Below are 22,660 nucleotides of genomic sequence, written 5' to 3'. Positions count from 1 at the left end.
ATATTCTCCATGAAAAAAATTGTCATCAAACAAAATACAATTTATTAAAAAAAAATAAACACAAAATAGAGATTCAACCATAGATGGTTTAGAGCTACGTTTATACCAAAGGAAATATGGTAACTACTTCAATAACACAAGTAAAAAAAAACGAAATGAAAGAATGTAAAATGAAAATAGAAGTGAAAAAGATTGAGAGGATGTGATTTCAGAAGAGCTTCTGTCCTAGAGAAGCCTTAAAACGAGAGGTGTTGTTTATATTTTAAAACTAAAAATAAGAAAAAAATTGAGGAGAAAATAAAGTGAATCAAGAGGGGGAGTGTGCCAAATGGGCTATGCAGGCCCAGTCCATGACTGAGGCTCGAATAATTTAATCACAATACTTTTAAGTTGTTATCCATTTAAGGAAAGAAAATTTATTAGTTGAGTAAATAACTTTATAATATTTCTGATTGTTGGTCACCTTCCACGATCACATTCATTGGCCAACCTTTACAATGATGCACGGTCCATTCCTGTGTGTACACTAACTCAAATAGGATCTTGGTCAAATTGAAGTCTGAATTCGATTTATATATTAATTTGGCATCACTAAATAGCAGTGGCGTATCTAGGTGGGAACAAGGGGGTACAACTGTACCCCAAAACTCATTGTATTAATACTATTTTCAGTGCAAATTTATGTAAGTTATGTTTGGTCCAGTGTCAACTCATTGGTCATTAATGGTTAATACCTACCGTCTCATGTTCGATTCCTCAGGGTAGTAAACTTAATTCTTTTCAATCTTGTTCTCCTTTTGTTATGTATTTCTTAGTTATGTTTGTACTTCCTTGAAGTTATAGTACTAATAATTAATAGCGCTGCTATTTTTTATTTTTGCACTCGCATTTTCTTTTTTCTTTTTATTATGTAATTATTTGCACTCATATTTTCTTTTCTAGATATTAGATAATATAGTAAGTATGTTTTAATTATTTTTATTTTTCGTATTAAGCTGCTATTTTTTTAATCGCTTATTTCTGTAATATTATACCCTATTTCTTTGATCATTTATGTAATATAATTTGTAGTAAAACTCAAAATTCAAATAAAAATATTTTTACTTTTTTTAATTGCTTTATTTTTTATATTATACTCTATTATTTTTATTATTACAATTCGTACCTCAAATAAAAAGTATTGCTATTTCAAATTATTTATATATTTAATATTATTTTATTTATATCTTAATTATTTATTGTAAAATTCGTACCCCAAATCATAAATCCTGGATACGCCACTGCCAAATAGATAAATATCATAAAAAAAGAAATTATATATGCCACAATAACATTTAAGTAGAAAGTAATTGTAATTTTAGCAAACAAAAATTATTTCAAATATACTTATTAATTTTATCCATACTTGATGCGTTGGATATAAAGTCCACCTCGATTCTTTCAAAACAAATCGTTTCACGACTTTCGGCTTCGGAAATCAAACTCTGTGAGCACTTCCTTCTTAAAAGACTTTATTGATTCAATTAATTTGAAGAACATTCATACAAGAGAATAATATGCAATGATCTTATATAGAATATGCATCCTACATTCGAGGCTTAGACTAAAAGAAAATTCATTCAATCAAGGCTCGGGACTCTGAAATTAAATTAGAGACTTTAATTAGTTAAAAAATATCAGGAATTAATTCCTTAAGTACATAGATATAACTTATCCGAAAGAAATTAATCAATTAATTTGAAATCTACCTTCTATCCCAACCATTATTTAATTTATTTAAGACTAAGAACAAATTAAAAGAAGGCTCCAGCATTTAAATAAAATAAAAGAGTCCAACCTCCTTCCATTCTTCTTATAAGAGCATTAGCAATGACGCCCGTACCGGCGGAATTCCGACCGGCGTGCCGGAAGTCCGCACGGGACGTCCGCCATTGTGCAAGGGAGGCACGGATACGGACAACCGCTGCGGACACCGGAGTTCCGCGGCGTTCCGCGGATATCCGTCGCGACGTCCGTGCCGACGTCCGCCATTGCGTTGACTCCCACAGACGTCCGCGCGGACGTCCCGATTATTGCATTAATTTCTTTTTTTAATAATTCTATAAATACGTATCGTTGAACTTCATTTCAGCCAATTTGCCGGCATTTACACAAACAACCTCCGCTCGGCAACCAGCGGCATATCTGCCGAGGATGTGAAGCTCCTGTCTCACCATCAGTTCATCGACACTGCACAGGGGTTCGGGGAATTCAAATATTGGGAGGTCTATATTGTGGTGCAGACTTCGGCCAAGTTCACTGCGGGTGTTGAATCTGACTGGCCGAAGCGGACGAAGATCAGCGCCTCCGGGGAGTACAGTAGCAGTGCTGGTTCCCATGAACTCCCCCGCCGAGGCAGAGTTCCCGACGCCCACATCGTCGGGCCGCCGCCGTCGCCCGGTTGGGCAAAAGTCCGCGGCGCGGATGGCGAGGGGAAGCGCCAGCGGATCCGGCGAGGCCCAATCGGCAGCACCCACCCAAAACGATCCCGAGAACCCCTCATTCACCCGCATCGCGGCACATGAAACCTTGTTACGTGCAATGGTTGAATGACGCCAATCGACCGACCGCCATTACAAGCGGTCGCTTAAGGACGACAAAGGAGGTGGCAGCGGGGGGGACGACGAGGGGACTGGCGGTGGGGAGTCCAGGAGTGAGAAGACGGTTTTTTTAACAATGTAATTTTTTTAATAATTATATATATATTTTTAATTAAGTATGTTTTTTAAAAATAAAGTGGTTTCATTTTCCCCGTAGTTGTGTCGAAATTTTAAATCAGTAAATTGTTTAATTTGTGAATTTTTATTGTGGGAAGTCCGTCGGGATGTCCATGGGGATCTCCGACACCGTGCAGTGGGATATAAAATCTAGAAAATCTAGAACTACAAAGCATAAAATTAACGTTGAATTATTTTACTCACAAAATGAAAGTGTCTCATAAATGAATATAAAATCTAAACACACAAGTAGCATTCTCGTTTTATCTCTATAATCTATGAGGCTTCAACAAAAAATCATTCACAAAAAATTAATTTTCAAATTCTTCACCATCTATATCTTCTCACAAAATATATGCACATTACTAAACTCCAAAAAGTAGAAATTGTAGAAAACTAAAAATATTTTGTACTATATGTTAATAATAAATTGATAGTCATTAATTCTAATTTCACCGATAATAATATCTCAAAAAATTCAAATACCATAGCACGTTTATACATAAATTGAACGTCAATAAATTGAATTTAAAATTAAATTACGTTAATTAATAACAGACCTCTCAAACTTTTAGGGGCGAGTTCCAGAATTACGATATATCAGAGGATCTAAATGAAAATAACCAGACGCCGCAAATATTTGAATTTGAAGCTAAAAGTCGTCGGTGTTATATTATCTAAACATAAAGGGTGATTTTCTAAATTACATCGAAATGCAAATATCCAGCACGCCGTAACGTATATCCATCCTCTTTCTCTCTCTAAACCCGCCATTTCCCCCTTTTTCAAACCGTCGGGGAAAAAAAACCCTACCCCCAAAAATGGAAGAAATCCAAGTGGAATACGAGGATCGCCGCGACCCGGTGGATCTGTTCATGACCTTGGATAGCTGGCCGATTTCTCCGCTCAACGACGACGCCGCCTCGCAGTCTCAGGCCGACACATTTCTCGTCGGTTTCGTGATCGTGAACGTCGTCGGCCTCCGGTACTACCACGGCACAATCAGCGGCCGCGAAATCGTCGGCCTGGTTCGCGATGAGCTGAATCCGCACGATGAGAACGCGATTAAGGTTCTCAATATGCTGTCGGTGCAGGTTGGCTTCATCGAGCGAGCTGCCGCTGCTGTGCTGTCGCCTCTGATTGATAGCCGCTCGATTTCCGTTGAAGGTAGTTTTTTATTTTTAATTAGTTTTCGTGTTTGTTGAGTTCGTAGAGTTCTGATTTGTTAATACGGTTTTTGAATGATTACTGTATTTTTTATTATTTCATTGCATTGCTTAAAATGTAAAGATGGAAATGGTAGTGAACTATGCGTTACAGATGCTACACTAAGTGGATTTATTGAATGCTGCATATATCGGCTAATCCCCACATGTAAATGGTAGTATGTGTGAAAGTAGATAGTAGATACTTGAACTGTGAAAATCAGCAAGATTATGCGAGTGCTGCATTTCATTATTCATTGCTTTTAAGGCTTGGCTTGGTTACAAGCAGAGTGCATTTTTACTGAAGCTTTATGACCTAGTGAAGCGAGAAGGTCTTTTCTTTTTGAGTTGATTTCTGTCTTGAAGTTAGTTTCATATTATACTAGTTTAACATTTGTTGAGCATGCTATAGGAATCGTGCCAAAACCACCAGGAAAGGGGAGCAGATTCAAGATTCCCTGTCAAATTCACATTTTTGCAAGGATAGAGGATTTTGGGAGAGTAAAGATGGAAATATCTAGAGGCGGACTGCAGTTAATTTCAGAAGGCAATGCATCCTTTACATTGTCTGAGGCAGTGGCTGTGAAAGAGACAAAGAGTATTTTGGAGGAGAAGAGTGTAGATGAGATATTCAAACTGTTGGATTTGAAAGTCGGTAATGAAGGGTTGTCGGAACCATTGGATCCACCAAAAGATATGATAAAATCTGAGCTCTTTTTTCATCAGAAGGAAGGACTAGGATGGTTAGTGAGTAGGGAGACTTCATGCGAATTGCCTCCTTTTTGGCAAGAGAAAAATGGTGTATATGTGAATGAATTGACTAATTACCAGACTCTGACAAGACCAGAGCCCTTGCGAGGAGGCATTTTTGCTGATGACATGGGTTTGGGCAAAACACTTACACTCCTCTCATTGATTGCTTTTGATAAGTCGGCTCTTGCTGTAGATTCATCTAGCGGTATAAACGGTATAGCTGATGCAGATGATGAGGAATCAGGTGAAAAGTCAAAGAGGGGAAGAGGGAGGAAGAAGTCTGATACTTTGGGGAAAAAGAGGAAAGCTGAAGATCTTGGTCCAAACAGAAAGGGGAAAAGTCCTGCTTTCGATAATTGCTCTTCTTTGGAGGCAAAGAGTACACTTATAGTTTGTCCGCCTTCTGTCTTTTCATCATGGATGACACAGTTAGAAGATCACACTATAAAGGGGACTTTTAAGGTGTACATGTACTATGGCGAAAGGACTAAAGATGCTAAAGAGCTTAAGAAATATGATATTGTACTGACAACATATTCTACATTGGCCAGCGAGGAATCTCAGGACGAGTCTCCTATTAAAAAGATTGAGTGGAGACGAGTTATATTAGATGAGGCACATGTGATAAAAAATGCAAACACTCAACAGAGCCGTGCAGTCACTAATCTTAATGCAAAACGTAGATGGGCTATTACTGGGACACCTGTGCAAAATAACTCCTATGATTTGTTTTCGTTAGTAGCCTTTTTGAAGTTTGAACCCCTTTCAATGAAAAGCCTTTGGAATAGTTTAATTCAACGACCACTTGCTCGAGGAGACGAGAAGGGTATCTCCCGGCTTCAGGTGCATATCAATCTTTAGTATTTCTTCCATAGCTGTTTCTTTCTCACATTCAAAATTCTCTTCTCAACACTTGAAGAACCATTAATTGTGGGATTTGTCATGTGTTTTCAGGTTCTTATGGCTACTATATCTTTGAGACGAACGAAAGAGAAAGGTTTGGTTGGTCTTCCATCTAAAAGCATAGAGATCCATTTTGTGAACCTTCGTGAAGAAGAGCGCAGGGTTTATGATCAGATGGAAGAAGAGGCGAAAAAGATTGTTAAAGACTATATCTCTAATGAAAGTGTAGTAAGAAACTACTCAACTGTTCTTAGCATTATTGTAAGGCTTCGTCAAATTTGCACGGATCTGGCCCTGTGCCCAGCAGATCTTAGAGCTCTACTACCACAAAGCCAAATTGAAGGTAATATATCAGAGTAAACTGCATTATGTGCCTTCTTGCTCCCTACCTCCGACTATAATTTGGCATGGTCTCACCTCATGCATATACATTTGGAATAATGAATTGATTTTGTTATTTTCGACATCTTCTCTAGCCTCTAGGCCTATGTTGGCTAATTAATTACCTATGTGATCCACATGCTAGATTATTTCAACTAGTCTATACTCTCATTGATAGAGTTTTATCAAATATTGTTATCTATTCATGGAATAGTCTTTTTTAATTATCTCCCAGTTCTAATAAGTTGTTAGCTTAGGATTCTAATTATTTATCACGTGTTTTTGGATGCTTACCAAATCCACGCAGATGTGACTAACAATCCAAAATTGCTGCAAAAGTTGCTTTCTGTGTTGCAAGACGGAGAGGACTTCGACTGTCCAATCTGCATTTCTCAACCCATGGACATTATTATAACATGCTGTGCTCACATTTTCTGTGAGCTGTGCATCCTAAAAACAATAAAACGAAGCAAGCCCTGCTGCCCAATGTGCCGTCACCCACTCTCAGAATCCGACCTTTTCAAAGCCCCTCCAGAGTCTCAGACAACTTCTACTGATGGTCCATCATCAAGCCCCTCATCCAAAGTTACTGCACTTTTAAAACTCCTAACAGTGTCTAGAGACGCTAGTCCTTCTTCCAAGTCAATCGTCTTCTCTCAGTTCCGGAAAATGTTGCTTCTGCTAGAAGAGCCCCTGAAGCAAGCCGGTTTCAAAGTGATCCGCTTAGATGGATCGATGCATGCAAAGAAGAGATCACAGGTGATCAAAGACTTTGGAGTCCCAGCACCTGAAGGCCCCACAATCATGCTGGCTAGTCTGAAAGCTTCAAATGCAGGGATCAATCTCACTGCTGCTTCAACCGTGTATCTGCTGGAACCATGGTGGAATCCTGCTATCGAGGAACAAGCCATGGACAGGGTGCATCGCATTGGGCAGAAGAACGACGTGAAAGTCGTGAGACTGATTGCTCAGGACACCATAGATGAGAGGATCTTGCAGCTGCAGGAGAAGAAGAGAATGCTGGCTAAGAAAGCTTTCGGACGTCGGAGCCAGAAAGATCAGAGGGAGATAAATAGAGGTGATCTCACGGCCTTGATGAACTTGTAACTTGTAAGGCGTTCTTTTCTTTCCTTTTGCCATTTTGATGAGATTTTGTTTTGTGGCTGAAAATGTATATATATGTGCATATATGTTGCTAAATTGCCTAGAAATTCTAACTTATTTTTGTGAATGTGAAATGCATTGGCATCACTAACAATTATTGGGCATTAATTTGGTTAAATAGTACTTCCTCTTTCCATAGTAGTAGTCATTTTTTCATTTCGGCGTTCTATAGTAGTAGAGTCATTTTTTTCATTTTTGGCCTTAAATAGTAGTAGAGGCATTTCATTTTTTTAGTAAAAAGCAACCCATTTTATTACTCTTATTTTTTCATCTCTTTTACTTTATTCTCTCTCCTACTATATTATCTTTTTATTTAATACATTACACACCTTGGTCATGAATATGGTAGGAGAAATCCTATAGAATATTTAACTATTTAGGCTCTACTTGGTATGGTGGAATTGAATGACATTCCTATCTCCATTCCATTCCTTTGATTGGTAAAATTTTTTCTTAGGTATCATTATCACCATTTCATTCGGAATGGCCATTCCATTCCACATGGGAATATAACCATTCCATCCATTTAGCTAAGGAATGACCATTCTATTCCCATTCTCCTTTTTTCTTAATTTAAATTTTAACAAAATTTTACTACATATTATTTTATATATAAATTCAATATCACTCAATTCAATAATTTTTAAATTTTATAATAAAATTTAAATTTTAGAATTTTTAATTATTAAAAAAAATCCACAATACACACACATTGCACACACTACAGATTGTACACCCACACTATGCACCCTACAAATACCCACACTACACACACCACTAACTCTACAAATACCTATACTACACAATTCCATTCCATTTGTATTTTACATTCACCAAGCACAAGAATGGAATGGAACTCCCATTCCATTCCCATCCTCATTCCGTTTCTATCACTATTCCATTTCCTCGTTCCATTCCATCATACCACCAAGAAAGCCCCTTAAGTTCAAACACAAATTTAAGGCCCTGAACCACAGATCGTCCACCATCGTTATATATGCTAGAACAAATTAAATAAATTGTGTAATCATGGCTGCACTTACACATAACCAAAATTAGATTCGTAATGATCTCTATTCTTGAAAAAATATTCAGTGGATCTTCTATACTAAAGTGGCATTATGAGGTGGTGGTGTACTCAATCAATTAATTTTTGAAAAATAGAAATATAAATGACTGAACATGCCAACTAATAAAGGTAATTTTATTTGGTATGTCTCACTAATAATTTTTTTCCAAACGGAAATGTATAGCATACATGGCCTAATGATTATAGTGGCATAATATGATGATTTAAGGAAATTTTAATAATCTCCATGTATAAAATGATTATTATATTGCACTAAAATAATTATCATATTGCACCACCAATTTATTAATCGCTATTCTTTTATATTGATACATAAAATATAAAGTATACGTATTTATTTATTTTATGGGGATATTTATCTTTTTTATTGGTATATACATAAATTAAATTATATTAGCATCGCACACAATAAGTTTAATATATGAATGACTATACAATGAAGTTCTACTTTTTTTTTAATTTATCATTACACATAAACTATATAATCATTATATATTAGGTTAAAATATTGATTAAGATAGTTAATAATAATAATAAAATGATTTGATGGATTTTATACAATAGACAACTATTTATTAGGGTATTTAAATTAAGGATTACAATCTTATTTTATGCAATTTAAATAAGATTATCTTAATAAAGAAACATCAACTACAGATCTAAGAAGATAAAACTTTTGTAGACATAAATATGTGGTCTTTAATTTATAGTAGTTACTTAACTGTAAAAAATAATTATAAAATAATGAAGAAAATAATTAAACATACATAAAGATATAATCAATAACTTATAAATATAGTGAAGAATATATTTACTTGACTGGAAAAAGACCAGATTTTGATACATGTGATTCTAGAAAATTATGTGATAAAGTATAAAAAATGAATAAATACGTACTCAAGGAAAAAAATAAAGAAAAAAAGCATAATACAAAAATGTGTGATGCTTCCGCGAATTTTTGATGATGATAAATGCTCGTAAAAATAAATTACGACACAGAGAATTTTACGTGGTTCGATTTACTGAGGTAAATCTACGTCCACGGGGAGAAATGGGGGCAGGTTTGTATTGCTTGATCTGCGAATTACAGCTTACAACACAGACTTGCTATATGATTATTTCTCTAGAGAGATTCTAACCCTTTTCTATCAGATCTAAGTTCTATTTATACATTGAACTAAGATCGTGGCTTACATCATCACTCTAGGTCGTGGAGGTCGTGTAGGTCATGGCCTAAGATCGTGGCCTGAGTTGACGCCACGTGGTAGTGGGTGTGTTGGAAGTTGTGGAAATCCTGCATGGGTCCACTAACTCCTTGTTCGGTCGAATACTGAGACCGAACTGCTTTGGTTGCCGATCTGAGAGTAGAGCTTGATGCCGACCTGAGAGCAGAGCTTGATTGGTTGGCTTTTACCGAGCTGTAGGCTGAGGCCGAACTCTTTGGTAATGCCGAACTCCTCCGAACTCTTTGGTAATGCCGAACTCATACTCTTCCTTGGGCTTTGGGCTGATGGGCCGTCACTGCTGTTGGTCTTGTTTAGTTCGCACCCCATCACTACCCCCCCCGAAAGACGAAGTGAATCACTTCGGCGAAGCGAGTCACTTCGGCATTCTGGATAAAGGTACGGGGGAGGCTGACGTCAGGGGACGTGCCTTGCATGTGACTGCATTAAATGCGACAGTAAAATCCGGCCGTTGAATCCTGAAAAGGTGGGATTCGAAACGGTGCGACGATTTTGAAATCTTCGCCGAATCTGATAAATATGCTCTTTCTTCCTCATTTGAACACCTTTGCTGTTGCGTCTTCTATACTCTCTCTTTCTCGAGAAATTTTCTTCCGCTTTCAAGAGCTTCTTCAGACTTTCTTCACTTTCAAAAAGTAAGAAAAATGTCTTCTTCTTCTTCTTCGGTGTCGGGTAGCGGTAGGAAAGGGGATAAGGGGTCTTCTAGCCGGAAAGAATCCGGGGAGAAGACCGTAGAGTATTTTCACAGTATCTTGAGTAAGGATACTGTGATATCCCTTCACGAGAAATATTTTTTACCTGGGGGGAAGGCGGTGGTTCCCGACGATGATCATAGGGCTAACGACCCGCCGGAGGGTTATGCCACCGTTTACGAAGCCTGCTTAGAATGCGGGCTTCGTTTTCCTCTTCCCCCACCTTTTGTAGAGCTTCTTGATTTTTTTCAACTCCCTTTAGGTCAGGTGACTCCGAACTCTTGGAGGCACTTATCGGCTTTTGCTGCCGAACTGCGTAGGCTAGATAAGGATCTGTCTCTGAGGGCAATCCTTAATTTTTTCCAGTTTAAAAGGAAGGGATCTTGGTTTTACTTGATCCCCTTACAGCCTTTTAGGGCCTTCTGCAAAACCAAGTGGCCGAAATGGCAAAACCGTTTCTTTTTTTATAATAGGACTTCGGCTCCGGGCTTTCCTTGGAGAAGGCCGAAGTCCGTGATTCCCCATCCTCGGTTAGAACCGTTGGCCGAGCTCGAGGGCGAGCTCAATAAGATTCCTATGATTAGGAAACAGTATTCGGAAACTGAGCTCGTCAAGGGCGACCTCGTGTTCAATATCTCGTCTTCGGACGAAGAGGCCGAGGGTGAGGATTTCTCTTTATCTTTATGCTCTACTGCTTTAACGAAGAAAACTAACCTTGTTTTCTTGCTTTTTGGCAGTGTTCATGCTGAATAAGGCTATCCGAAAGTCCTCCGAGCTTGAGGAGCCGGAGAAAGAGAAGGCTACCAGCTCGGCGCCTGATGCCGAGAAGAATCCGAAGAGGCAAAAGACCTCTTCGGGTCCAAAGAAGCCGGAGTCGACTTCGGCAAGTAGGAAGGGGAGGACCCAGAAGCCCCCGAGAGCGCCAGAGAAAGACGTGGTCTTGGCGCCTCCTTCGGAGCATATCTGTGAGCCATTTTTATGGCCCACGGACTTCGCCGAGGTGAATTGTCTTCTTGATTCTTTGGCTTGGCTTCTGTCCTGTATTTTTGGTGCCCTCTGTTGACTTTTTTCCTTATCCATTTTCAGAGGAACGATATGCTCTCCAAGCTCGTCGCCGTCGAACTCTCCAAAGCGTCCAACGACTATGCTGAGATGCAGAGGAAATTGGCGGCTGCTTGTCACCGGGCCGAGCAGGCCGAGGCAAACTTTGAGAAAGCCAGAGCTGCTAGGATTTCGGCCCAGGATGAAGCTCAGTTTGCCAAAAACCAGCTCGTCATCCAGCGAGAGCAGACGAAACGGAGTGATGCTGCCGCCGTGGTTGCCCAGGGGGAGGCTCTCCGTGTTTACACGGAGAAACTCTTTTTGAGTAGCCAGTTCTCGGCTTTTGTCGGTAGTCTGGTAAGGCTAATTGCCGATAAGGGCGAGCAGGGGGCCGACGTCGTGCTGCCTCTGTACAGCCGAGAGATAGCAGCTCGGCTTCAGAATCTGCCGCTCCTTGAGGAGCTCGCTTCATCCTCGGTCCTGCTTTCTGCAGACCGAGTCCGGAGTTGTCGAGCTGATCGGGACGAGAACCTGGAGGCTATCTTTGCCTCCGTGGGACCCGTTTCACCCGCTTCGACTTACAACGGAGAGGGTGAGGCCGAGCCGCTGGAGCGGGAGGCCGAAGTCGAGCGAGCCGGGCATCCGGAGAAGGAAGCCGATCAGGAGACGCAGCAGATCGGCTACGGTGGCGCCGAGCAGGCTGAGGAGAGCAAGGAGGCAGAGGCTGAAGCTGAAGCAGATAAGGAGAAGGAAGCTGAACCTCACCGAGAAGGTGGAGACGAAGCTAGCGAAGTATGATTTCGTCTCCCTTCTCTTAGTTTAGTTTCTTCCTTTATGTAAAATGGCCTTGAAGCCCTCCTTGTATAGAAAATTTTTTTTTTTTTCTTATGAATGAAAAAATTCTTCTTTCTGCTCGTGTCTTCGTTTAGCCTTTCGTACTCTCTTACTCCTGTTGTGGTTTACTACCTGCTCGGTAAGCTGAAATGCCGAACTGACGTAGCTGCTTTGTATTCTTAACTCTCAAGGAGCTGGAGATACTTCACTGGAAACGGCTGTATTCTTCGGCTTTAGACGAAGCTGAGAAAAGAGCTATAGCCGATCAGACGAAGAATGACGAGCTTCTGGCTCGTTTAGTGAAGCTGGAGGCCGATAATAAGGACTTAGAGTCCGATAAGAATGATCTGGAGGCCGAGCTGAATACGACCATTGCTGAGAGGACTGCGTACGAGGATTACATCCGTGTGCGCGGGGGAATGACCATATCAGATGTTCAGAGTCGAGTTGACGAACTGTGGGAGGAATATAATGTACTCCGGAGGAACAATGCGCTGGAGAGCTCGGCTTGCCAACAAGTCGTGACATCATTGCGGCGCTGGGCTTCTCGGTACAACATTGTTCTTTCTCGGCGCCCCTCCATAGAAAGATTCCTTCGGCATATCGCGCCAACAGATGCTCGCACTCCAGATCAAACCTCTGGTTCCCTTGTTCAAAATCCTACTCCCAGCCAACAACGAACTCCGGAACAGCCGGAAACGTCAAGACGAGAACGGGCTCAGGAGCAACCGGAATCGTCAAGACAGGGACGGACTGAAATTCGCCGAGGAGTTGTGACTATGAGCGAGCAAGATCAGCAGATGCTTATTGCAGAGACTCTTCATCGCCGAGGTGTTAGGACTTCTCGAGCTCGGGGAAGAGGCGTTGGGTCGAGGATAGCATCTCGTCGACCTGCTTATTCTTCATCTGCTCGGAACAACCGAAATCGGCTTCCAGAGGATTTTGCAGATAGGTGGCTTAACTTCAGCAACCCTGGACAGTAGAATAGTCCTTTGTAATAGCGTAACGCCATTTTGTAGGGTAGCGGAGTTGTGTGCCGAACAAGATTTGAAAATGAAATTTTGTTTTTGTTTTCGCTTCTAACACTGTGTATTTACAGCTTAGCGAAAAAATTTCATCGTACTTGTCCTCGGTCTTATGAAGTAAACTTCTTTGACCGGACTTGTCTTTGGTCTGATGAAATAAACATCTTTGACCGGACTCGTCTTTGGTCTGATGAAATAAACATCTTTGACCGGACTCGTCTTTGGTCTGATGAAATAAACATCTTTGACCGGACTCGTCTTTGGTCTGATGAAATAAACATCTTTGACCGGACTCGTCTTTGGTCTGATGAAATAAACATCTTTGACCGGACTCGTCTTTGGTCTGTGTTCTAATTTGGCGATTTTTGTCGCCGGGATCGAACTTTCCCTTGTCCTAATTCGGCGAGTTTTATCGCGTGGATCGGACTTTCCCAGTTAACCGAAGTGGTCTTATGCAGTAAACCTCTTTGACTAGACATGGTCGTCCTCGGTCTTATGAGGTAAACTGCTTTGACCGAACTTGGTCGTCCTAATTCGGCGAGTTTTATCGCGTGGATTGGACTTTCCCTTGTCCTAATTCAGGCAAGTTTTATCGCGAGAATCGGACTTTTGTTGCAGTTCGTTTCAGACGAAGTGCTTGATTCTTAAGCAGAATTGTGGTCTTGTATCCTCTTTAGAAGCTTTGACACAATCGTGGGCTTGTTGCAGCTCGTTTCAGACGAACTGCTTGTTTAAGCTGAATTGTGGTCTTGTATCCTCTTTAGAAGCTTTGACGCACAATCGTTGGCTTGTTGCAGCTCGTTTCGGACGAACTGCTTGTTTAAGCTGAATTGTGGTCTTGTATCCTCTGTAGAAGCTTTGACTCACAATCGTTTAGCTTGTATGTTCTAAAAAGGGGATCAGCCTTTGAAGAACGAGATACCTCAGTTTTATTTGTAAGAGACGACACTCACATAGACAGACACAACGCACGTAGAGACGAGAACAAGTAAAAAACAAAGAAAACACATAAGACTGACTGACCGGACTGTCTCTTACAAATGGAACTTTTTGAGGTTGGAAACGTACCATGTTCGGGGTACTTGTGCTCCTGACGTGAGTCAATTTGCAAGACCCTTTGCCGAGGACTTCTGACACCCGATGTGGACCTTCCCATGTGGGTTCGAGTTCGCCCAGCTTTTCTGCTCGGCTTACTTCGTTGTTTCTCAAGACGAGATCTCCCACTTGAAATTGCAGCTTCTTCACCCTTTGGTTGTAATACCGGGCTACTTGCTCCTTGTACTTGGCTGCTTTTAGGCAGGCCAATTCTCTTCTTTCTTCGGCAAGATCTAGTTCGGCTCTCAGTCCATCACCATTCATTTCTGAGGAGAACTTGAGTTCGGGGACTGGATATGCCGATCTCAACCGAATCACGGCTTCAGTGCCGTACACCATCGAGTTCGGCTCCGGTGTGACTTCGGTCATTTCGCCGGCCTCTGATTCCGGCTGCTGTGATTGCTATGCTTGATGGTGCCGAACTGATTGCTCGGCACTTTTAAGCGCAATCTGCGAACACACTTGCTCTTTTTCGATCACCTCGGATGACCGCTATCTCTCCTTTAGTGGAGAAGGTGTTCGGCGAGGATGCCTCTGATCGCTATGACCGGGCTTCTTTTTGTCTTCTCTAGATGAGCTGTCTAAAGACCGTTTTCGACGGTCTGCCTCATCGGCACGAGAAAACTTGTCCGCAATGTCCCACATCTCTTGAGCTGTTTGCGGACCGCACTCCACGAGCTTTCTGTAGAGAGCTCCGGGCAGGATTCCATTTTGGAATGCCGAAATGACAAGTAGATCATTGAGATTATCTACCTGTAGGCATTCCTTATGGAATCTCGTCAGGAAGTCGCTGATCTTTTCGTCGCGACCTTGACGTATAGAAAGCAGCTGAGCCGAAGTATTTCGGGCTTCCGCTTTCTGAAAGAACCTCCTGTGGAAAGCATCCATCAGATCTCGGTAGGATCTAATGCTGCCTTGAGGAAGGCTGTCGAACCACCTTCTGGCGTTCCCGATGAGCAGCTCGGGGAACAGCTTGCACATATGGACCTCATTGAGACCTTGGTTCGCCATATTATACTGATAGCGTCCCAGGAAGTCATGAGGATCCACGAGTCCGTCATAGGTTATCGACGGAGTTCGGTAGTTCTGTGGAAGGGGAGTTCGGGTAATATCGTCCGAGAACGGAGTCCTCAATGCTCCGTACATGGCGAACCCGACATTTCTTCGGTATGGAGGAGATGGAGTTCTCCTGTGATTCCGGTACCGAGGATTCTTTCTTCTGGAAGACATGACACTACTGCGGTAGTGACTGTCTCGTATGGAGGGAGAGGGAGAATCCGCCGTTTTTGTCCCCGGCTGCTTTTGGCTTTTTTGCAGGAAGGTTAAGAATTCCTCCTGCTTTTCCGCCAAAAACAGCTTGACAGCCTCGTTCAAATCGGGCTGCTGGGAAGACTCGGTGTGACGGCTTTTGGAGCGGCTTGTTCCTCCACCATGAGAACTGGTGGTGGATTTATCCCTAGGCTGTTTTCCCGACCTATGGGATGGATTGGCTTCCTCCTGGTTCTCACGGGCAGGAATACGGGTACTCTGCGATCTGGTATGCATTTTTTGGGTTGAAAAAATGGTCAAAAATTCGCTTTATCACAAATTTGGTTCTCTGTTTCCCACAGACGGCGCCAGTGATGCTTCCGCGAATTTTTGATGATGATAAATGCTCGTAAAAATAAATTACGACACAGAGAATTTTACGTGGTTCGATTTACTGAGGTAAATCTACGTCCACGGGGAGAAATGGGGGCAGGTTTGTATTGCTTGATCTGCGAATTACAGCTTACAACACAGACTTGCTATATGATTATTTCTCTAGAGAGATTCTAACCCTTTTCTATCAGATCTAAGTTCTATTTATACATTGAACTAAGATCGTGGCTTACATCATCACTCTAGGTCGTGGAGGTCGTGTAGGTCATGGCCTAAGATCGTGGCCTGAGTTGACGCCACGTGGTAGTGGGTGTGTTGGAAGTTGTGGAAATCCTGCATGGGTCCACTAACTCCTTGTTCGGTCGAATACTGAGACCGAACTGCTTTGGTTGCCGATCTGAGAGTAGAGCTTGATGCCGACCTGAGAGCAGAGCTTGATTGGTTGGCTTTTACCGAGCTGTAGGCTGAGGCCGAACTCTTTGGTAATGCCGAACTCCTCCGAACTCTTTGGTAATGCCGAACTCATACTCTTCCTTGGGCTTTGGGCTGATGGGCCGTCACTGCTGTTGGTCTTGTTTAGTTCGCACCCCATCAATGTGCTTATCAAATCTCAATGGCAGTAAACGATGAATTTTTTAATTGAAATGAACAATTAAAAATTTAATGTATTGTGTGTATATATAGTTGTATACTATTATATATGGAAATTATAAAAATTTCCTTAGAATATCATGATATGCCATTATAATTATTCGGCGGGGCGGACCTATATGCTACATATTTCTATTTGGCAAAAATATTATTAATGAAGCATACCAAATATATACATGGAATAGGGAGTAGTACCACAATTCATAAGATTATTGCTATTGAAATCAGGAACTCTATTCTTTTTCTTATGTATCAATAACATTTCCACTTCAGGGAAAGTAACATCCTACCAACCATAAAAAGTAAACTTCACAATTTCATGTTTCTGCGCAATTTCATGTTCTAATTTCATGACACTAGATTTTATGCAATTTTATTTTATATGTCAGAGAATAAATGAAGCTTCCAATGCAATTATCACTTAATGTGATATTGCTAAAATCTTTGGGATACTCTTTTAAACCAAAACATTAAATAAAATTGAGTTTCTGCCACTAAAGTGACTCGACTCATATTCATTTTCTAGTTATCAATCGCACGCTTCCTTTTCTAGGTTGCATATTCGCATTCTGAGAGCACTCTCCCAAGCTAGGCTTTTGGCCAATAGGAGTTTTGACCTACATTTTAAAATTATGGCAATATCAAACTTTATGTAATTTGCAAAATACGTATTAGTATTATACTATTATTTTTGTCAATAAGTTGTTAGAGCAGTAATATAGGGCAAGTACCCATTAACTACATAACTAGGGAACAAATCACAGCCACACGATCAAGAAAATCAAGAGCTAGTATTAATACATGTAATTTTCAAATTTTAAAGAGAAATTAGTTCCCTCTATCACAAATTTACTTTACAATAACAAGGCGAGGGTATAATGGTCATTGCACATAAAAAATTAGGTTATGTAAATTTTTACTTCATTTGAAAGTTAACCTCGCTACTACACTGCAAATTCTCGCTATTCAACCTTCTTTCTCTCTTCTGCAATTCGAGCGATTCAACCTTCTCGTCGCCGTCGCCGTCGCCTCATTCCATAGTCGTCAACATCCAGTTCTCACATTCCTTCATCTAAACAAATGGCTACAAATCAAGGAGATTTTTCAAAATTTAAATTTCCTACTGATTAACATTTCTTCGTAGGTTTTAATTTCAGAACTGATTTAGATTTGAATTTTTTTTGTAGCTATTGAACGTCCAAAGAAAAATGCAACCGTAAGTTCCATCTATATACACCAAGGCTCCGACCGTGAGTAATTCCTACTATTTTTTTATTTTAATCTACAATATTTTCGTATAATTTGATTTATACAACCGGAGGTTCCAGCTGTATACACCAAGTATTCTGTGGTTATAGTAATGTTTCTTTGATTTTTTGTTATAGTGATCTATTTTGTTAACACCAGTGAAGTAAAAACATGGTTATAGTTATGTGTTCCACGGTTAGAGTGATGTATCTTTGATATTTTGTTATAGTGATCTGTTTTGTTCACATCAGTGAAGTAAAAACATGCTTATAGTGATGTGTTCCACGGTTAGAGTGATGTTTCTGTGATATTTTCTTATAGTGATCTATTTTGTTCACATCAGTGAAGTAAAAACATGCTTACAGTGATGTGTTCCAAGGTTATAGTGATGTTTCTGTGATATTTTGTTATAGTGATCTATTTTGATCACATTAGTGAAGTAAAAACATGCTTAGAGTGATGTGTTCCACGGTTAGAGTGATGTGTTCCACGATTAGAGTGATGTTTCTTTGATATTTTTTTATAGCGATCTATTTTGTTCACATCAGTGAAGAAAAAACATGCTTAGAGTGATGTGTTCCACGGTTAGAGTGATGTTTTTGATATTTTGTTATAATGATCTATTTATTTCACATCAGTGAAGTAAAAACATGCTTAAAGTGATGTATTCCTAGGTTAGAGTGATGTTTCTTTGAATTTTTGTTATAGTGATCTATTTTGTTAACATTAGTGAAGTAAAAACATGGTTATAGTGATGTGTTACACAGTTAGAGTGATGTTTCTTTGATTTTTTATTATAGTGATCTATTTTGTTAACATTAGTGAAGTAAAAACATGGTTATAGTGATGTGTTCCACGGTTAGAGTGATGTTTCTTTGATTTTTTGTTAAAGTGATCTATTTTATTAACATCAGTGAAGTAAAAACATGGTTAGAGTGATGTGTTCCAGGGTTAGAGTGAGGTTTCTTTGATTTTTTGTTAGAGTGATCTATTTTATTAACATCAGTGAAGTAAAAATATGGTTATAGTGATGTGTTCCAGGGTTAGAGTGAGGTTTCTTAGATTTTTTGTTATAGTGATCTATTTTATTAACATCAGTGAAGTAAAAACATTGTTATAGTGATGTGTTCCACGGTTAGAGTGATGTATCTTTGATTTTTTGTTATAGTGATCTATTTTGTTCACATTAGTGAAGTAAAAACATGCTTAGAGTGATGTGTTCCACGGTTAGAGTGATGTTTCTGTGATATTTTCTTATAGTGATCTATTTTGTTCACCTCAGTGAAATAAAAACATGCTTACAGTGATGTGTTCCAAGGTTATAGTGATGTTTCTGTGATATTTTGTTATAGTGATATATTTTTTTCACATCAGTGAACTAAAAACATGTTTAGAGTGATGTGTTCCATGGTTAGAGTGATGTTTCTTTGATATTTTGTTATAGTGATCTATTTTGTTCACATCAGTGAAGTAAAAACATGCTTATAGTGATGTATTCCACGGTTAGAGTGATGTTTCTGTGATATTTTGTTATAGTGATCTATTTTGTTCACATCATTGAAGTAAAAACATGCTTAGAGTGATGTATTCCAAGGTTAGAGTGATGTTTCCGTGATATTTTGTTATAGTGATCTATTTTGTTAACATCAGTGAAGTAAAAACATGCTTAGAGTGATGTGTTCCAAGGTTAGAGGAGTGATGTTTCTATGATATTTTGTTATAGTGATTTTTTTTTCTCATTTCCATGAAGCTGCTGCAGCCGAAAAGAGGTCAAAGAATTGGGAGGATAGACCTCAACAATAACTTACTGCAGCTTCTACTGAAATAAGGTCGTAGAATCAGGAAGATGGACCTCGAAAATAAGTTACTACAACTTCTCCTGAAATGAGGTCTAAGAATAAACATGATAGGACACAAAAACAAAAGCCACAGAGTGAGTTATTTAATTATTTAATATCTTAGTGAAATATATTATGTATATGGCAGAGTCATTCATGTATAATTTTGAACTATGTTAAATGTGTATTCAACCAATTTTTCTGTATTATGTCTTCCAGCCTCAAAGCGTGGGAGGTCACAAACCAATGATGAAGAAGAACAACCTGGTAGAAAGAAACAGGCTAAAGGAAAGTGAAAAATGGTTTCTGATGAACAATTTAAAATCAGAAGACCTAAACTAGTTGAAAAGATTGGGGTGAAAGTTCTTGTTGATGCCATTGAGAAAATGAACTCAAAACAAATAGCTGCTCTGGAAGAGATGGGGTTTGGTCAGCTTGTACATTTGAAGATCAGAAGTATTCCTGTTGAAATGACATTTTCACTTCTCGAAAATTTTAATCAAGACAACTGCTCTAGAATAAAACTTATTGATGATCAACCATAACCCATCACTGAGGAGGATGTGTATGCTACATTGGGACTGCCAAGAGGAGGGCTGAGGATAAATAGGGAAAAGAAGCATGACGTAAATGATGTTATGAAGACCATTGCAAAGGCTAAGAAGAAGGACAAATTTTCAATAAACCCAACTGATTTGCAAGAGCAACTTGATACTGATCTAGATGGTGGTGAGTGGTTTAAGAAAATTTTTCTTATTCTGTTGGACAATATTCTAATCTCACCAGCTGCAAATGGAAAATGTCTTGGATGTATTTTGGAGGATATTGGCAACATTTCCAATGTGAGGCAGTAAAATTGGCGCAACTATGTTTTGGATATGCTAATCGCAGCACATGATAGCTGGAAAGTCAAGAACAAATCTACCCCATTCACTGGACCCATCACTTTCCTATTGGTGAGTTTTCTATTTTAAGCACTCCTTTATAGTGATGTAAAAACATGCTTAGAGTGATGTAATTTAAGGTTAGAGTGAAGTGTTTGTGATGCATTTTATTATTGATCTGTTTTTGCAGGCTTGCTACGTAGATAGGGTTGTGTACCGTACGAGGTTGGTGGTTAGAAGATTTCCTACTATCCGGAACTGGACAACAACCCTTCTCAAGGAGAGAGGTCAGATGGAATTCAATAATGGAGGTATCATTGGCAGAGGAAGCGTAGAGAGTATTATCGACCCGATCTCCATTGAAGCTTTATACGTCAACAAGGATTCAATCACTATCACTGCCTCTGTCCCTTCCACTACCACTGGAAATACTCTGCCAATAGCCGAAGCTCCTTCCACTGGAAATACTCTGCCAGTAGCCGAAGCTCCTTCCACTGGAAATACTCTCCCAGTAGCCGAAGCTCCTTCAACTGATGAAGCCCCCCCCTCAACTGATGAAGCTCCTTCGTCTGATGAAATCAAAAATTCAATAAGGGAGGCTGCAACTGCTATTACAAAAATGATGAAGTATATGAAGGATGCTCCGACAAGTAGCAATGACGCCAATTGCTTCAAAGTTGCAGCCATAAATGCACTAAAGATGGTGGGTGTGGAGGTTGATCAAGGAGACCAAGTTGTGTCAAATCCAATTGACAACATGACACAAGCTATGGAAGAGGATCAAGAAGATGATCCCGAATGGATTGATCTCATGGAAAAAATGATGCAAGCCCATGATGAAAAGTGCAAATTAGTGACTGAAGGCACATCAATTTTGCCTGAGATTAACTTGGGAAAGAAACCAGTAAGTTGAAGAGTTGGAACAGAAACCATGGATATTGTAAATAATTTGATTGTGGTTTGTTGTGTTTTAACACTTGACATTTGATTTAGAGTGAACTAAAACAGTTTGTATGATGTTGTGTACTAATTCATAATATTTTTTTACTTTTTTGAGTTTTATTCTTATGGTATTGTACACTTCACTATTTGCAGGAGACAAATGAATTTTATGAAGATGTAACTAAAGGTTCATCACAAAACACACATGTGAAGGTATAAAAACAAGCTTAGAGTGATGTGTTCCACGGTTAAGTGATGTTTCTATGATATATGCGTATAGTGATCTATTTTCTTCATATCAGTGAAGTAAAAACATGCTTAGAGTGATGTGTTCCACGGATAAGTGATGTTTCTGTGATATATGCGTATAGTGATCTATTTTCTTTATATCAGTGAAGTAAAAACATGCTTAGAGTGATGTGTTCCACGGTTAAGTGATGTTTCTGTGATATATGCGTGTAGTGATCTATTTTGTTCACATCAGTGAAGTAAAAACATGCTTAGAGTGATGTGTTCCACGGTTAACTGATGTTTCTGTGATATATGCATATAGTGATCTGTTTTCTTCATATTAGTGAAGTAAAAACATGCTTAGAGTGATGTTTTCCGCGGTTAGAGTGATGTTTCTGTGATATTTTCTTATAGTGATCTATTTTCATTTCTTATTATGAAAATAGGACGACATTGTGGATGCCCAAATTGCATCTGCAATAGAAGCGTGCATGGTGCTAGGTGATGATGATGATGACTACATTCAATCAAAATTGAAAGAATCTGGCCAAAATCATTTGACTGAATTAATAGTTTACGATCCGGACCTTGTAAGTGTACTATATTGATATATCTCATCCAGTGACCAACACTTTTAACACACATCAAGTGAACTATATGTCTTATATAGTGAAGTATATACACAATACAGTAAAGTTTTCATCTCATTCTTGCCCTGACAGGCAAGTGCTGGGATTGAACAAATGGAGGTACGTTCAAAAGCCGAGAAGAGAATATCCACTGCATTGCGATCTCCATTCCATGAAAGAGTGGTTCAGGCAAAAACAAAGTTTACCTTGAAAGAGTCACAAATCTTTTTTGTGGATTATGACAACATATGAATTAAATGAGTAAGATTTATATTATAGTTTTGATTTAGAAGGAAAAATATACAAAAGATGTGCTAAGACACACACATGTTTCAACAGGGACAACATATTGTATGATGATGATGTCGTAATGGTAACAAAAAGAGAATTCTATTCACTATTGCGACATACGC

General features: G+C 39.4%; 1 protein-coding gene across 1 annotated transcript; it reads left to right on the top strand.

The window, feature by feature from the left end:
• Nucleotides 1-3,464: 3,464 nt before the first annotated feature.
• On the top strand, nucleotides 3,465-7,285 carry LOC121809554 (putative SWI/SNF-related matrix-associated actin-dependent regulator of chromatin subfamily A member 3-like 1). Its single transcript, XM_042210260.1, has 4 exons — nucleotides 3,465-3,923; nucleotides 4,374-5,557; nucleotides 5,669-5,960; nucleotides 6,306-7,285. Exons 1-4 carry the CDS (start codon nucleotides 3,578-3,580, stop codon nucleotides 7,103-7,105), a joined length of 2,622 nt encoding a protein of 873 aa, XP_042066194.1. The 5' UTR covers nucleotides 3,465-3,577; the 3' UTR covers nucleotides 7,106-7,285.
• The last annotated feature ends 15,375 nt before the right edge of the window (nucleotides 7,286-22,660 follow it).

Source organism: Salvia splendens, chromosome 6 (genome assembly GCF_004379255.2).
Source record: "Salvia splendens isolate huo1 chromosome 6, SspV2, whole genome shotgun sequence".
In the NCBI taxonomy this organism is placed as follows: Eukaryota; Viridiplantae; Streptophyta; class Magnoliopsida; order Lamiales; family Lamiaceae; genus Salvia; species Salvia splendens.
The sequence above is the reverse complement of the archived record's forward strand: the minus strand, read 5'-3'. Positions and strand labels throughout refer to the sequence as shown.

Excerpts from the sequence above, each read along its gene's own strand:
- LOC121809554 (XM_042210260.1), top strand. The coding sequence starts at position 3,578 with ATGGAAGAAATCCAAGTGGAATACGAGGATCGCCGCGACCCGGTGGAT. Across the intron at positions 3,924-4,373 it reads CCGCTCGATTTCCGTTGAAG|GAATCGTGCCAAAACCACCA; the intron begins GTAGTTTTTTAT and ends AGCATGCTATAG. Across the intron at positions 5,961-6,305 it reads ACCACAAAGCCAAATTGAAG|ATGTGACTAACAATCCAAAA; the intron begins GTAATATATCAG and ends AAATCCACGCAG.